The following is a 15,840-nucleotide window of genomic DNA, read 5'->3' on the forward strand; positions in this document are numbered from 1 at the left end:
CCTATGCAGGTCTTGGGGTTTGGCAAGTTGGCGGCAGCAGCAGATGGCCATGTTAATTGCCACTGCTCCCCTGCTGCCAAATATCTTGACCAGTGGGGAGCCCCATGAACTGGATGCCATGGCTCCATGGGCTGTTTGGCTCGCAAGCCAGATGTTGAGCTCCCCTGTACATTATAGATCAGTGGGAGCTAACCTTGTTCGCAGATGTGCCACAGATTGGCTCTGCACCCTCCTCTGAGTGCCGCTCCGATCCCTTTCCCTTATGCAATCTGCCGTTCTATTTTCTGCTCCCTGCTGTGAAGCTGCCTCTCTGCCTTCTGCTTCCTGACCTGTTCCCTGCCTGATCTGATGCTCTGCTTTATGCTCTGTGCCCTGTCTCCCACCTGGCTCCCTGTCCCCTTCCTGCTCTGCCACCTGCCACACACACAAGCTATCCGTGCCACTTGTAGTGCCTGCGTTGAAGGTTGGTTACCTTGAGATATTTGAGCAGAGCCTCTTAGTGGAGACACAGGACAATCAAAGGAGTTTCTCAGGTGACAGAGCTATGTCACTTCTCCAAACAGCATTAGTTACGATGACAAAAGCATTCTTTTGTCAGCATCACAATATCCACCCCAGGGTTTGGCCAGCATAGCTTTGTCAGCTGGAAGGATAGATGATGTTACCCTTACTTTGTTTCTGACTCCCTACGTATCTGAAAAAGGACTTTTTGTTACCCTTGATATGTGAAGCCAGATGGAGCTTGGTTGCAGCCTTGGTTTTCCTGATCCACTCCCTGCAGGTGCGGACCAGTGCTGAGTACTCCTCCTTGGTGGTAATTCCAGCCTTCCATCCTTTAAGTCTGTCTTTTGAGGTGTAGGAGGTCCTCGAGTTCCCTGCTGAGCCAAGGGGGTTGCAGAGCCCTTTTGGTACCCTTCCTCTGAGATGGGATGGCCATCCCTTGTGCTGTCAGGATCACTCCCTTGAGGAGCAACCACCCCTCTTGGACTCCTCTTCCTGTTGAGTCGTGGTCCCTTAGGGCCTCAACAACAAACCTCCTGAACTTGTCAAAGTCACCTTTCCTGAAGTCAAGGACTTCTGTATTGCTCACTGACTTGCCAGCTTTATGATGGATAGTGAAGGTGATCAGCTTGTGGTCACTATCACCCAGCTTTCCACTGATTCTTAGGTCACTGACTAGGTCATCCCCTTTGGCCAGTACCAGGTCCAGCAATGCTTTACCTCTCGTCAGCCCATAGACTTCTTGAGTCAGGTAGAGCTCGTCTGTGCACATGATGAACTTTGCGACTGCTTGGATTTGGCCGAGTGCTCTTCCCATGAGAGATCCAGGAAGTTAAAGTCTACCGTGACAACCGTGCACCTAGAGCGTGCAGCCTCAGCCAGTCCCCTGGCGAATTCCTGGTCCAGCTCTTGTTTCTGGTTAGGAGGTCTCTAGTAGACTCCTACCGTGATGTCTCCTGTGCCACGTTTCCCACGTATTTTAACCCAGAGAGACTCCAGTTGTCCTTCCTGGGTGCCAGTGTCAATTTGCAGGGATGTGTAGCTGTCTTTGACATAGAGAGCTACACCCCCACCCTTTTATCTGTGCGATCTTGCCTGTACAGGGTATAGCCATCTATACCTTTGGCCCAATCTTAGGTGGAGTCCCACCAGGTCTACGTTATCCCTATGATGTCGGTAGTCATTCTTGTTTAGATGAAGTGGTTTCCCCAAAGTTGCGTAACAGATTGCTGGCATGGCTGGGATGTACACTTCAGTGCTCTCCTCCTGAGACTACATTGCTTCTCAAAATTTTAGGCTAAGGTAGTAAACTACTGTAAGCAGTATGTTTACAGCAGTGCCACCTAATGTTAAGACTGAAAAGGGCTGATTTTCCTGAGCCAAATGTGTATAAAGATGCTTCCAGTGTGATTTGTGTCAAGTTCATCTCTCAGGTTTTTGTAGGGGTGGTTACTTCTGAATATGCCAGAGAGAAGAAATTCTCATCTTGCTACTTCCCCAGTGAAGAGCATTTGTTGCCAGCCCCTGCAAAAACTGGGAAAGCACAAACAATGGCTGGCAAAAGCTGGTCAGATATACAGGGCTTAGCTTGTTATTTCTAGTCCCAAAGTGGTAACTGTACTGACAGAGCTGCCACTGTTTATGCTCGAGTCCCCTTGACTTGTCTCTCAGCCATCAGCTCCATGTTCTGTAGTTAGAATCAGGATCAAATGGATTTCATAGCACTGACTCCAGAGATTTGAATTCAAAGTGCTTGAGGCTCCTTATGAGCAAGAGATTCCTGTGGATCCAAGCAAGAATCAACTGCCTAACAAAAGGAAGGATGGAAAAGAAAGTTACCTACACGATGGTTAAGATATTACTAGCTGCCTGCGAAAACCTCCCAGAAAAGTAGTACTGGCTGCTCTCAGCCTTGACAGCATGTAATGAGCTCAGTGCCTGACAAAGACACCAATGACAAAATGCAGCTTTGGATATTTGGTACTGATCTTGTTAGAAATTTCTCACGCTAGATCAACATGAGAAGCTGGCACTTTCCAAGAGCTTATGTGGAAATGATGAGTTCAGTACTGCTGAGGTTTTCCCTCGTGCAGTTTGTTTCCTGCCTGTGCACTCCATTTACCGCAGTTTAGTGAAATGGGAGCAGCTGCTATAAGTGCTACAAACAGAAATGACAGGAGAAACAGTCCCAAGCTGCCTCTGTTCTGTTGAGTAGTGACTATTGCAGAAGGAAGCTTGTGGTTGTCACCTGAGCCCCAAAGTAAAGTGCCCTTATCTTAATTTCAGTGATTTAGTAGGGGACAAGATTGCTCCGGAGTGGAACTCTTGTGGCAAGGTGCAGCCCTGAGCAGTCTTCTGTGGACTCGAGAGTTCAAGCTGCAGGACTGATAAACATCGCATTACAAATGCCGTCCTTGTTAAGTCTGCCAGGCAGGACTGCAGCTGATGACCTTGGAAACAGTCATTCTCAACCTTTTGACTGTTATTCAGCAGCCCATGAGATTACATACCTCTGCCTTTCTGATTAAGTAATTTCATGCTTAAGGGCGTTTGCTAGGTGCCTTTAGTGGCCAAGAAGTATTTTTCCTGTCAAGAATACTTCTGGCTTCAGAGGAGAGATCCCCTTCCTCCGAAGCAGAAGGATGTTAACCATCACTAATGCTGGGGGCAAGGAGGTTCATATCTGGTGGGTCTTGTTCTTCCTCTCAGGGTCATACCAATCACCAGATTTAGGGACAGGAAGAACCTCATCTCTCTATTTCAGATTTGAAATGACAGGGGCAGGGGGAGAGGGGTTGCCCTCCTATGTAGGATGGGGCATGGTCCTCTTCCTTCGAGTCTTCTGTGCCTGGTTCTGTGCCATTACAAATGCCCCACCACTGCTTGCCCTAGTCTCTCTTACTTTTACCTTTGACATGGTATAGGGTGTTGCTGGTTTTGTGGCTTGTAGCTGTGTGTGAGGTTTTGAAGTGATGCTTTTAAGGAATCCTTAAGCAAATGCAGGAGCTTGGACTCCATGGCTCAGGAGGCCCCTTCCAGTCCTATCTTCGTGGGTCCATTTGCTGCCTTCTGCTGACTTCAGACTAACACAGCTACCTACATCTCTCTCTGTTTACATCTCCCAACGGGAAAAGAGAGAACATAGGGGAAAAGTGAAACTTCCCACCTCCCAATGAAGCACATGGTTGGCAGAAGTGGGAACCATTACGGTCTATCACCGTGATTGAGTCAACAGGTAGTGGAGGGAGGGAGCGAGTTACCAGGGACCATTCAAGCTGTGTGGGAGGTAGTGCAAAGAACTTTGAAATGGGGTTGTAGACAGAGAAGCAGCAGAATTTGGGGTGATGTGGGGGAAAAGGCTTAGGGCCCTGGAGTGTCTAAGGATATTGGTTAACATGTGAAAGTGCCTTTTGCTGGCAGTGTGAGAGGACCTTGCTATCTGAATGCAAGCAGCAGTTAGCAACCTTTTTAGCCTGTGGGCCAAAATGGCTCAGTTGAGGTCAGAGGTAGGCAGGTGCTAGGATCCAGGTGCTGCTGCCACTTTCCCCCATGGTGGCACCCACTACTGACATTTCTCTCCACTTCCATGGGCTGGATCTGTGCTAAAGGCCATAGGTTGGTTGCCAACTTGTTTTAGAAGCACAGAGCTATAGTGAGGGCAAAAAGCAAGAGTCAAAGCTGTAAGATAGTATGGTGTACTTAGAGGGAAGTGGTCTGCAGACTTCTGTTATCCTGGGGTCTAGAAATTTTCTTGTGAGGCCGGACCTGTGGGTGTCTGTATACTAATGTGCTGAACACAGGGAAATGTTGACTTGTTCCAGTGTTGCAGCAGCAGGGAAAATACCAGATGCCACTAATGACTGGTTTGTTAATGTTCAGGGCAAAATAATTTTTTTTGGAGAAATAGATTACCACGGTTGTTAAAGATTTGTGCTACCGTTATATTTTGCCCAACTTGGTAAGGTTTTTAGCTTGTCAGGGGAGTGATTTCCTTTCTGAAGAGTGAATCTGCACCTGTGTGGTTTTTTGGTTGCAAGGTTTCATCCATCCTTTTGAAAGGCACGTGATTGTATTTCCCTTTTGCTTCAGAAAAGGCAGCAAACAACAGAACTTGCAGTTCTGGAGGGGGTGGCCGCATACTTGGCAGGGAATTCCAGATTCAGGAAGGCCTTCAGCCTCCCTTGGTCCAAGGCTCAAACCAACCTCTTTCTGTTGTCTCCTCAGAAAATAAGAGAGATTTTCTTTGCACTTCCCCCTTCCCCCCACCCCCTCCTGGTCCCCTAATGCCCTGTCTCCTTTATAGCTCACCAGAAAAGCAGAGTTTTCCTTTATTTTAAGATAATATATTTAAAAAAATTATGTTTTAAACCACCCTGTCACAAATTGTATCCAGGACTTGGTGGTTTTCTGCAGAATGTTGCCATTTTAACAGCAAGTACTCATAAATTAAATTGACATTTGTGTGCCAGGAAATAACAATAACGTCTTCATTAATGAAGCAAAAACATGTGTTTTGAAAAGGAATCTGTGAAGGCAGACAAAAAAAAGATCCATCAGAGGCAATTCACAATTCAAGGAAAGAAAAGTACAAAGGAAACAGAATTACAATTTTATATGCTTTCCTCCTGAGCTTTTTAAAGTCACGAATCTCGTTGGGCAGGAAATTGGTAGGATAGATATTATGCAAGTTTCATTTATAATTCAGCTATTCTTTTTAGAATTTGTAACGCATCATTCTGTTTTAGTGGGCAAAAGCTCAAAGTAGAGTCTAATTCAAATGTTTTTATTGTCTGGGCTACCTACTAGAGATCGTCTTGTGAATTTCTCTGTGTCCATTCGCAGTCGCAGCATCCATTTCACTCCATTTACATCTCTGTGGCACCAGCAGTTGCTAATGTGAGGAAAATAATAATAGGGAGCTGTGTATGCATTTAATGGTTTTTAACCTAATCTAGCAGCTGGAGGCAGAGCCAGGAACAAACAGCCTACCAGCTTTCCCTGAATCATGCTTTGAAGCTTACACACAACTGGTTTAATGTTTTGAACCAAGTGTTGAGAAGTAACAGGCACAATAATAAGGTAGGACGTCTGATTCCCTTCTCTTTTTAAAACAAGCTGCTTTTCAATTCTTCATCCTTATTTTATTTCAGTGAACAAACTTTGAATTGGCTCCCATATGCTGTTGACTAGTGTAAGAGTAGGGCTCTGGTGGTCTTATTCCAAGGTCCTGAAGCCTTTGGATTCCCGAATTCAAATATTCGCGCGGGAGGGCAGAGCCAGGAGGTGGGCAGAGAGCGAGCACCGGGTGGTGCTCGGGAGGAAGGGGTTGGTTCCCAGGTGCTGCGGGGGAGCCCTGGGGACGGTGGCGGCAGTGGCATCGTCTCCATAGCCGGGCACTCGGGGCGGGGGGAGAAGTCAGTCTTCCAGCACTGCAGGAGAGCCCTGTGAACAATGTGGAGGGAGCAGGGGACAGCTGTCGGGTCTGATGGGGAGGCCAGTCAGTATTTGTGGATTTTGCCATTCGCGGGGATCTCCAGAACGTATCCCCCATGAATGGCGAGGGAGTACAGTTTCCCCCTCCTTCCTCAGTAAGATCCACAGGAGAAATATATGGTTGGACTTTAAGATCTCTTCCTAAATCCCATACACTTGGAATGTCCAACTTGTAATGAGTAGCAAGTTTTACAGAAGCATCAAAAGGTAATGGTTTAATGTAGTATCTGATTTGCTTTTTAATTTTAAAGTGAACATCAGTCTGGAGTTAGCACTGAGTAGTTCTGAAGGGAATTTCCTTAATAATATCCTTTTATTGTAATGGGGCCTGGGTGCATAAATTCCCTGCATCTAGATGAAAATATGCCCATTAATAGTGTTAATTCACTAATTCACTGTCACAGCTTGGATGGGGTTGAAAATTATCTTATGTAGCCCTTGCAGGAGAGAAAAGTAGTTAGGTGTGGTAGGTTTGAAGTCGGGCAAAAGGCAGGGCAGAATAACTAAATGGTTCAGAGAGGCATAAGCTTTTGTAGGCAACAGCCTACTTTGTTAGATGCTGACAAAGTAGGTGGTCACCTGTGAAAACTTATGCCTTTCTGAGCCAGTTGGAGAGGAGGATTGTTTCAGTGTAGTGTTAGCCTGCAGTGTTCCAGGTTCATTTCTCAGCCTGGGTTTAATGGATTCTTCTGTCTGAGAATTAATGGGCAGGCAAGACAATATAGTTAAGACAACCACTGCATCAAACGCAAAGGTGGCTGTAATTTAAGTATCGGCTTGTGATATTAATAACAAAAGAAAGACTATAATTTGCTCTTCTCCATGAAGCTTGCTGCATAAGAACCTTCAGGCTGGCAGCCTGGGTGTGTTCTATTTTATAAAAAGGGCAAGCGAAACCTTATGCAACTTGGTTGTCTCAGTGGCAATGACGTCTTATTATGGTTTACTTACTGTATTTTACATACTGTTTCTGAATAATAAGAAGTTCTTAGGGCGCATAGAAATTATAAACAGTAGATTGGATGGACTGAGAACAAAGATAATTCAAATAGCTATAAAAGACTGATGCCGAAACATGTAGACAAAACCAGTAATTTGCCAGCAGTTTTGTTTGTGTTTGGCTAATATCTGATGTCACTTACCTGAAGGCTGCTTGGTTGCTTGGATAATTCAGACTAAAACCAAAATTGGTTTCTGTAATGCAGTGGTTCTCAACTTTTCTAGACTTAAGAACTTGATAAAATCAAGGCACCCCTTGAAAAATGTCAACTTTTAGTTTTCACTTGATTTTTGACTACAGAAAGATAATAGTAGAGGTGCACCAATGTATTGGTTCATACTGTTTTGGCACCGATAAAAGGAAAATTGGCATTATCAGCAATTGGCTTTTTTTGGTTGGTGTAGCCAATAACGTCACTGATAAATGCTGCTTGTATGCGCACAGCCACAGCATACATGTGGTCAGGAATGTAGCCCAGCAGCTTGGAGAGCAGCATCGTGCTGGTAAGTCTATGGGGAGGAGAAGGGGTGGGGGGTGCAGAGGTGCTTCATAGGGAGGGAGTGAGGCTGGGGCAGGGGCAGGTGCTGCTCAGCTGGGCAAGGATGCAGGACGGAGCCACAGGCAGCTTGTCTGGGAGGTGTGGAGGGTTGGGTGGGTGGGGAGGACAGCTCCTGGCTGCTTCGCACCCCCCCAGGGAGGCAGGGGAACACGTGCCCCTTGCATTTGTGCATGGGGTGTGGGCGGGCTGCAGGCTCAGGGCCAGGGGCCACGCTGGCCTTTTCCCAGTGGGGGGCTGGGGCAGGCAGGGGTAGGGTATACGCTGGCACTGGGAAAAGAAGCTATGGTGGGGCTTTGGCAAATTTTGGGGTGGCTGTATCCCACTCAGTGCTGCTACCACCCTGCCCTGTCCCAGCACCGTCAGGAAGAGTCAGATGCAGCCCCAAAGCCTGCAGCTGGCAGCCTGCCTTTGCCCCATGTACAAATCCAGGGGACACATCCCCCCACCCCATGCCTCCTCAGGGGGTATGCACAGTGACAGGGAGCACCCCTCCCCACCCCCTGCTGCCCAAACCAACTGCCCATGGCTCCGTCCCACGTCCCAACCCGCCCCAGCCCCATGGCTATCGCTTAAGCCATGTGGAGAGTCTGTCTATGGTCCAATTGAACTGGGTCCCTCCAGCCAGGAGAGGCAAACAAGAGTAACACTATTTCTGCATTTCACCAGTACCGAGGATCATTTTTGACATAATTCAGAGTTGCTCCAGGATCCAAGGAGTTGTGGTAATTAGGAATGTATATTGCATAGATACTCACACCATGTCTTCTGTTGTAAAGGAAAGAATGTAAGAGACTGTGCCCAGGATAGACGAGCCAAGGCTTCTTGGCTCAGGGTTTAAACCAGCATCACCGCCTCCTTGTATTGCCAGTGAAGGTTTGAGGATCTGGTCTTGCATTCTAAAGAGTTCCCTAGTTTGTTCCCTTATCTTTCTTGTGTTCCCTTTGCCCTCTCCTGCCCTCCTCCCTGGTGATTCCCCAGTGCCCTGCGGTTGCTCTAGCTCTGCACTTAATATAGCCTCCAGGCCCCTACCTTCCTTCACACCTTTGTGTTCCCCAGAGCCAGCTTAGTACTTGCTCCTCCATCCATACAGATTTCTTTCACTTTTCCTTCAGTACATTCTCACTCGCACACAGTGGTGATGTGTAATCCTGGAAATGTCTGCAGTGATTGCAGCGATTGGCCATTGCAGGATTGCCCACAGGGGACTCCCCCCCTCCCCCCCCACTTCCGATCAGGAGGACTGGTTGTGAGGGGGCATGTACCCCCCCCCTCCGACGAAGGCGGCACCAGTTGCCCATGCTAGCACAAATGTCTAAGAAACCCCACTCTCCATTAGAAAGCATCTTATAAATTGGACTCTGCTGAGTTAGCCTGTCCTTGAAGTAAAAGCTGCTCGTTTTAGATGCATTGTATCTTTATTTGCACCTTGTTCATTGTAGCTTGTTTGAAAAATAAGTTGCTTCCAAGGAGAGAGAAGGGGACTCCCTTCCTCTGCAGGCCTTGTGTTTGTTCAGCCACCCAGCAACTACAGGTAGTTTTTGCTTTCTGCCAGTGTTAATAGAGACTTGATACAGTGCAGCTATAAAAGAGCTTTTGCTGGCCATTGGAGAGTTTCGTCAAAGAAGAAAATTAAGGAATATCCTGTATAATCCAAAAAAACACAAGTTTAATTAACTTGTTCTTAATGGTAAATTGAAACGTGTCTGATTGATTTGGTTTTAATAAGACAGTGAACAAAAATGCTTGAAGGTCTGTTTAAATATAGATGCTGCAAAGCTGGTGAGAACCACGCATATAAATAGAGCAGAAATAAGAGGTAAACAAGAACATTCGTAGAGCAAACAGGCTTTCAGTTAAATCCTGATGATGCCAGCTGTGTCCATTTGGGTTTTCCAAGAACGTTGCCTTCCTGGATTGTGTCTTTTATCCAGAAAAAGCAGCCACACGGGGACATAAAGACTTATGCGTAGAACTGAGCATGCTACATCTAGCTTTACCCACCACTGACATGCAGCTCCAGGCAGGGCATAATGTGGCACGTGACTTATCAATCTGCTCAGCAGTTAAGACAGGCTCCCTCCACCAGTTTGTTTGGAATACAGCTGAACCTCCTGGAGGACGATTTGATCTGCGCCTCACCAAAATGAACTGCAGGGCTGAGTTTGTAAATACACCCTGCAAGATCTGTCTAGCTGTGTTTGGTTTGGACTGAAGAATGCAAGCTTCTGGACTTTTTCAGTTAGCATTTCCACTCTTGTTTCATAACAGCTGTGTGTGTCCGGCTCTAGAATGTAGACCCAGTTAACTGCTGGAGCAATTTACCTTGATGTCATGCACGCTGCAGGAAGGCAGCTAAATGCCTCCAGTGCTTAGTGATGAACATCTTGCAAATAATACCCCTTATGTAGAAGTCAGGTTGTTGGTATGAATTCTCCCCAGGATAAGCTTAGCAGAGACTTCAAGCTACTTTGACTAGTAGAAAAATTGCCTGAGTAGGAAAACATACGGAATTGGGTTAAAACACTTGCACAGATAAATGTTACTGTCCCGTCAGGAGGTTTGAACAGTCCATGGATCTGAGCCACTTGCTAAACCCTTCTTCAGTACATTCTTAGGCTGTTCACTAGCATTCTGCAATAATGAAAGACTGTTCAAGTGTTATTATTGTTCCCTTTCTTGATCTTTCCATACTTCTCCCTCTGGTTTAAATGTCACCTGGTTATTTTGCTAGCACTGTAAGTCTTTGGCACTTTAAAAATAACATTCAAGCCCCATGTAACACTTCTACTGGCAGTCTCATTGGTGGGGAAGCACTGAGGTACTGGACTGAACGTTTGCCCTTTACAAAGCCATAGGTGACTGGTAGGGGGTGCACGTGCCACTCCTGATGAAGCTGGTGCCTCCCTCCGGCAGCCAACACTGCTGTCAGTAGGGCTCGTGCCCCCCCGACAGGGTCAGTGGCTTCTGCAGGTGCCCCCCTGGATTCAGGAGGCACCAGTCACTTGTACAAAGCAATCCCTGAAGCCATTCATTTGTGCCTTTACTCTGTTTCTAAGGACAGGATGATTTGCACTGAAGTATGATACAGAGCCTTCTGGTTTGGCCAAAAAATGAATGCTCTGACTGTGCACACACAGCACGAGCAAATACTTGGGATAAAGCCTTGCATTGTCGCAGCTTCTTATAAAGGCTGCTGTGATCTTTACCTGTAGAGTAACTAAATCAAAGATGGATAGCATGGGCTTTCGTGAGCCCAAGCTCATTTCATCAGATATTGTGAAAGGATATTTGATCATGTGTAACGAAATGAGCTTGGGCTCATGAAAGCTCCTACTATACAGCTGACTTAGTTAGTCTACAAGATGCAAATATACCCTGCCTTCTGCCTGACTTCAGACTAATGTGGCTGACTACTTCTCTGCTGTGATCTTTTCCAGTCTGGGGGCGTGGGGGTCAGGTGACCTTATTAGGTGGATATGCGATGTTTTCCACGGGGAGGAGGACATTTGGTAATCTGTGGTATGTGCATGCTTAAGAACCTCTCTCTTTGTACCTGGGTAATCCATTGGGGGTGGGGAACAAGTAGAAACCCTCTGCCTATCATCAGCATTTCTAGCCATACAATTTTTATTCTTGTAAGGAATCAGGACCAGAATATTGCAGTTAGGTGGGGAATATGCAACCCCCTGCAGACACGTCTTGAGGGACAGAGCCATGACACCTTCCTCAACGCTGTGCGGGACAGTTTGTTGGCCTCAGAGGTGCAGGGACCGCATATCTGGCCCTTGCAAGTGGTGCAGGTTTCTAAGGGAGGCAGCTTTTGTTTTTCCATCCTCCTCACAGAATATAGTGGAAATGGAACTGGGTTCATAGTCGTGTGAAATTGTATGTTTACTCCTGGTAAGCGGGGAGGGGTTATCATCTGCCATCGATACAGAGCCCTGAAGCAGCTGGTCCACCCACAGAGCAGCCCAGTGGACACATTGGCTCCGGTCTATTAGTGCTGCTCCTGGAACTATCTAGAGGGTTTTCTTTTGAGTGAGGAAAATAACTCCTTTCCACTTGAAAGCTTGGGCTACCTTGCAGCGCTCCCCTCTGTGTCCATCTAAAATTAGAGCCCAGTGTGAGAGGGGAAAAAAATCTAAATTTCTTTCCTAGCAGTTCAGCCCACCTGTGCTGTTCTTTTATTAGGGCAATTTAAAGGTGGATCCATACTTCCCTTGGCTTCCTCCCTGCTCTTTATTAAGCTGTAAGACAAGCTGAACCTCTGTCTCCGTGTTTTTTTTAGCACAAAGGATTGATGCACCTTTTAATCAGCTTAAGCTGTCTCAGTGCAGCCCACACTTTTAATAGCATTTGTCTTCATGGTGAAGTCCTGGTCTTTCAGATAGTTAAGGAGCAGTTGGGCCAAGTCATGCAGAGAACCAGTGGTCAAGTGTCTGATCTGTGCCACGGCACTGACTGATTGTCTAACTTTGTCTCTTCCAGGCCGCGTTTCCTTTTTCACCTCTGGGTCAGAGAACCTCCATCGCGTGGAAAAGGTTCATTGGGGCACTCGCTATGCTGTCACCATCTCCTTCACTTGCAATCCAGACCATGGCATTGGGGATCCAGTCTTAACGTAACCCTTCCTAGGACAGAATGGGAGGTCAAATGGAATGACAGAAGCCCTGCAACACAGAAAAGAAAAGAAATATAGATAACTTGTCTTATGAATTCCCACTCAGTTTCTCAATTGTGTAATAATCTAATGTACTGCTTTGTATTCACACATCCTCCTCCATAAACATTGCAAACAGTGCCTTAACGACTGCATTTAATTTGGTATGTACACCTGGAAATGATTTGTTTTCTTCATGTTCTAACAGGTCAGACATCAAATCAAGCAGCCCCCCCATTTTCTTATTTTAGGATACTTCACTTTAAAGAATATGAAGAACATATTGGACCATGTTTTGCCATTCCTTGCCTCAATGTTTTCAATATTGCAGTAATGTTGCAGTGGTGCAATATTATTTAACACTTTAAATGTTGCCACATCCATTTAGTCACACCATCAAAGTTAGCGGATGAGGCTGGGTGGTGTTCTGTTGGCCAGACTATTACAAGAGAAATGTATTCTCCTTGACATGGGCATTTATTTGTGAATGCACGCCTGTGGGTTGGCTATGGAACTTACTTGAAATGTTTTAAAAATGAATACAGATATTTATAGCTAGACACATTGGAAGAAGAAAAGGGTTTCAGCTGACAGACTGGAAGTGTTTGGTATAAATCAGTAACTACTGGATTTGGGAGAAGCATTTCTAGTGGTGCATGAAGGATACCAAGAGCACCAAGAAACTGCATCCTGTTGGCCTGGGTTGAAGTATTGTGTACCTGGCCCTTTGTAGTGAATATGAAAGTGATTGTAATATCAATTTACTGGAGCTACTGGGAAGTTAGGCTGCTCAGTTCAAGTGCCTTTGGGGTACAGCATCCTTCTCTGATTTAGGGTATGCCTGCACTGAAATTATCACAGGACTTCAAGCATACCTGCGAAGCTGGGTGAATATTCTCTTATTCATGTGCCTGGCTACACTGCCTGAGCTCAGGTAGGTCCACACAAGCTGGAGGCACTGTGACATAGGTATACCCTTCTAGTGGCATTCTCCAGAGTTCTAACACTGGCTTCACTCTGCTGCTATGACTGACACGTAAAACTACTTCCACTGATGTCCCCTAGGGCAGATAGAGGCAAGTACTGAGCACTTCTATAAATCATGCCCGAGATGGACATACAAAAAGTGTCATTCTTTCTATTTTATGGTTCTTATAACCCAGATCGTTGTTATGGCACTGAGGCACTCAGGAACTTTTGGTTTTGGGCCTGAATTACTTTTATTTTCTGGATTGAAGGGAACTCTGGATCCGTGCTTATGCTCCCCAATATGCACAACACTGCAGTTAAAGAACAGTTTTTAACTTTTGGTTTATTTAGCATGCTAAATTGCTCAGAAGTCTCTGAGCAGTTTGCTTGGGTCCAGTTTGAAAGTGTACCCTTAACCGTACATGTTACTGTGCAGTTTGTTCACTTGGTTAAGATCTATTTTAAAAACTTGAAAAAGAGTAGTTGTACCATAATACAAATGAAGTAGCAAAACAATGTACTAGTCTTGTCACATACCTTGCTTTGTCATTGTAATTAAGGGATATTCAGATTAGTATTTTGGTAATTTAATTGTAAGGGAAAAGAAACTTCCTCAATTAAGTTTGATGCAAATCTGTTGAATCTTTTAGTCTAGTGAGTATCTGCGTTGCTTCTGCGCAAGTCTCTTGTAATTTGCTTCTGGGAAACTGCTTAGATTGCCTGCACTTCAGACTTTGGGGTTTTTTTAGAATCTATTTATGACCCTGGAAATACCTAGAACCTAGAGGGTTAAACTGTAGCTCAGTATAGAGGGGCTCTTTCGACTTTGCAGCTGTATTGGTTTTGTAAATAATGTTATCAGTTGATGTGCCAGCAAAACAAGTCAGTAATAAATTTTTTTCTGGATGTGCTCAGACCTGAGAGAGACTACCTTCTTGTATGAAAGGAAAATCTGGATATGAGGAAAATAAAATTAACTGGATACCATGTCTCAAGACCTTATACAAACCTGCTAAAGTCGAAGGTAAGACTTTCCGTGAGTTTTAGATCAGGCTTCTAGTGTACATTATATGCAAGGTCAGATGAACAGCAGCAGATTCAGTTAGCTGAAGTTTGGCTATTAAAATGATCTTGCACTTTTAAACATGGGGCCAGGTCCACATAATATTTGGACACCTCAATAACTTTGTGAATCGTAGTTCTTTAAGTTTGCATTGCTCTGTTATAGTAGAATTTTCATTGCCAGATATGTCATGTCACCTCTGTGAACCCATTAACATTGCAAGGTTTGATTAGTGCTTTGTCACCTTAAACTGCTTATTGGTTATTTTTGTCTCAGGCTCTTATCTGTGCTGAATGAAAATGACACATTTTTCAGAGCTGCCCTTTTGTAAAGCACTTGTTCTATCAACAACAGATATTAAGAGCATCTGTACACAATGTGGGGTTGGGGCATGGGGAATTTCAAGCAGCTTCTTCATGTTTTCACATTTCGAAGTTACTGCCTACAATAATGTCTACAGAGCACTGTGCATCTCTTTCATATTGTACATCTGATTGACATTAAAAAATGTAAAAGCAACTTGTGTATTTGTGTCTATAATCAGTGGAGTTGGAGAGGCTTCTTTCTAGACCCGAGGAAGAACTTTGTGCCTAAAAGCTTGTCTAACATCTCTCCCAACTATAAAATTGGTCCAGTAAAAGATACTGCCAACCTGCCCCTTCCTTATTTCCCATCATTAGCTAGTTAGTTTTTTGTCTTAATGCTGATTTTATCAATTTGATAATCAAACCTGTGCAATACCACTGACACAAAGTCCACTTATGCTTTTTACCTGGTACAAGAATCCTTGTATTAAAAAAAACAAAACAGTAATTCAAGCCTCTCTCCCAGAATGTCTGTGCAGCCATGAAGATTGTGGAGGTGGGTATAAGGAAATGCAGTCTTATCTAAAAAGATTCTGATCATGGCCTCTAGGTACAACAGAATAATCATGTGTAGAAAGGTGCCAATTAGATATTCATGAGGCAGATTAGGGCTGCAATATTTCAGGGTTCATTAGCAATACATTTGAGTTAATTTGTTTTAGGTCATTAAAACTGGTTGCGATTCTTTAATTGGTTTTTAAGTTACAGAATGCTTGAGTTTACCTTCAAGTTTTTAAAATTTTCCAATTTCTGCTGGAACTAATTTGTTCTTTCAGTCTCAGGCTGTTCCTTCAGTTGGAAAGTATAAACTGTATCTTTAATGTTCTGTTGATGTAGGAGGAGAAAGTCTTTATTAAACTGATGCCAAAGTCCAGAGGCGGGCAATTCTTTTGGGTGGAGAGCTGCTTACTGAGTTTTGGCAAGCCATCGAGGGCCGCATGACAGGCAGCCAGAGGCAGATAAATATTAATTTTCTAAATTTTTTAGGGGCCCTGCGGGCCAGATAGAATGGTCTGGTGGGCAGCATCTGGCCTGCGGGTCATGTTTTGCCCACCCCTGTGCCAGACTGTTCTGTTTAAACGAAATGATGCATACCAGTGAAGACAAGTGATTCAGCTTTCCCCCCCCAAGTGCATTAGCATCTTATTTTATAGAATAATCCTTAAAACACAGTATTCCTTTTGGGTGGATTGTAGGAGGGGGTGTTTGAAAGCTCAGTGTGAAGCAGGT

General features: G+C 45.0%; 2 protein-coding genes across 6 annotated transcripts in view; one reads left to right on the forward strand and one right to left on the reverse strand.

Annotated features, from left to right (window-relative positions):
* The window catches only part of OGFOD3 (2-oxoglutarate and iron dependent oxygenase domain containing 3), a 103,469-nt gene extending 88,711 nt beyond the window's left edge, over positions 1-14,758 (forward strand). For all 5 annotated transcript variants that reach the window (XM_090060958.1, XM_090060956.1, XM_090060954.1 and 2 more), the window contains one exon: positions 12,042-14,758. In XM_090060958.1, the coding sequence (XP_089917084.1) occupies positions 12,042-12,252 (211 nt within the window). In that variant the 3' untranslated portion in view covers positions 12,253-14,758. The remainder of the gene's footprint in view (positions 1-12,041) is intronic.
* The window catches only part of LOC149858869 (urotensin-2 receptor-like), a 41,223-nt gene continuing 37,472 nt past the window's right edge, over positions 12,090-15,840 (reverse strand). Inside the window, exon 2 of the mRNA XM_090060960.1 lies at positions 12,090-12,223. The gene's annotated coding sequence lies outside the window, so the exon portion shown is untranslated. The remainder of the gene's footprint in view (positions 12,224-15,840) is intronic.

The sequence above is a fragment of the Crocodylus siamensis genome, chromosome 8 (genome assembly GCF_052110815.1).
Source record: "Crocodylus siamensis isolate JL-2025a chromosome 8, ASM5211081v1, whole genome shotgun sequence".
Lineage (NCBI taxonomy): Eukaryota > Metazoa > Chordata > Crocodylia > Crocodylidae > Crocodylus > Crocodylus siamensis.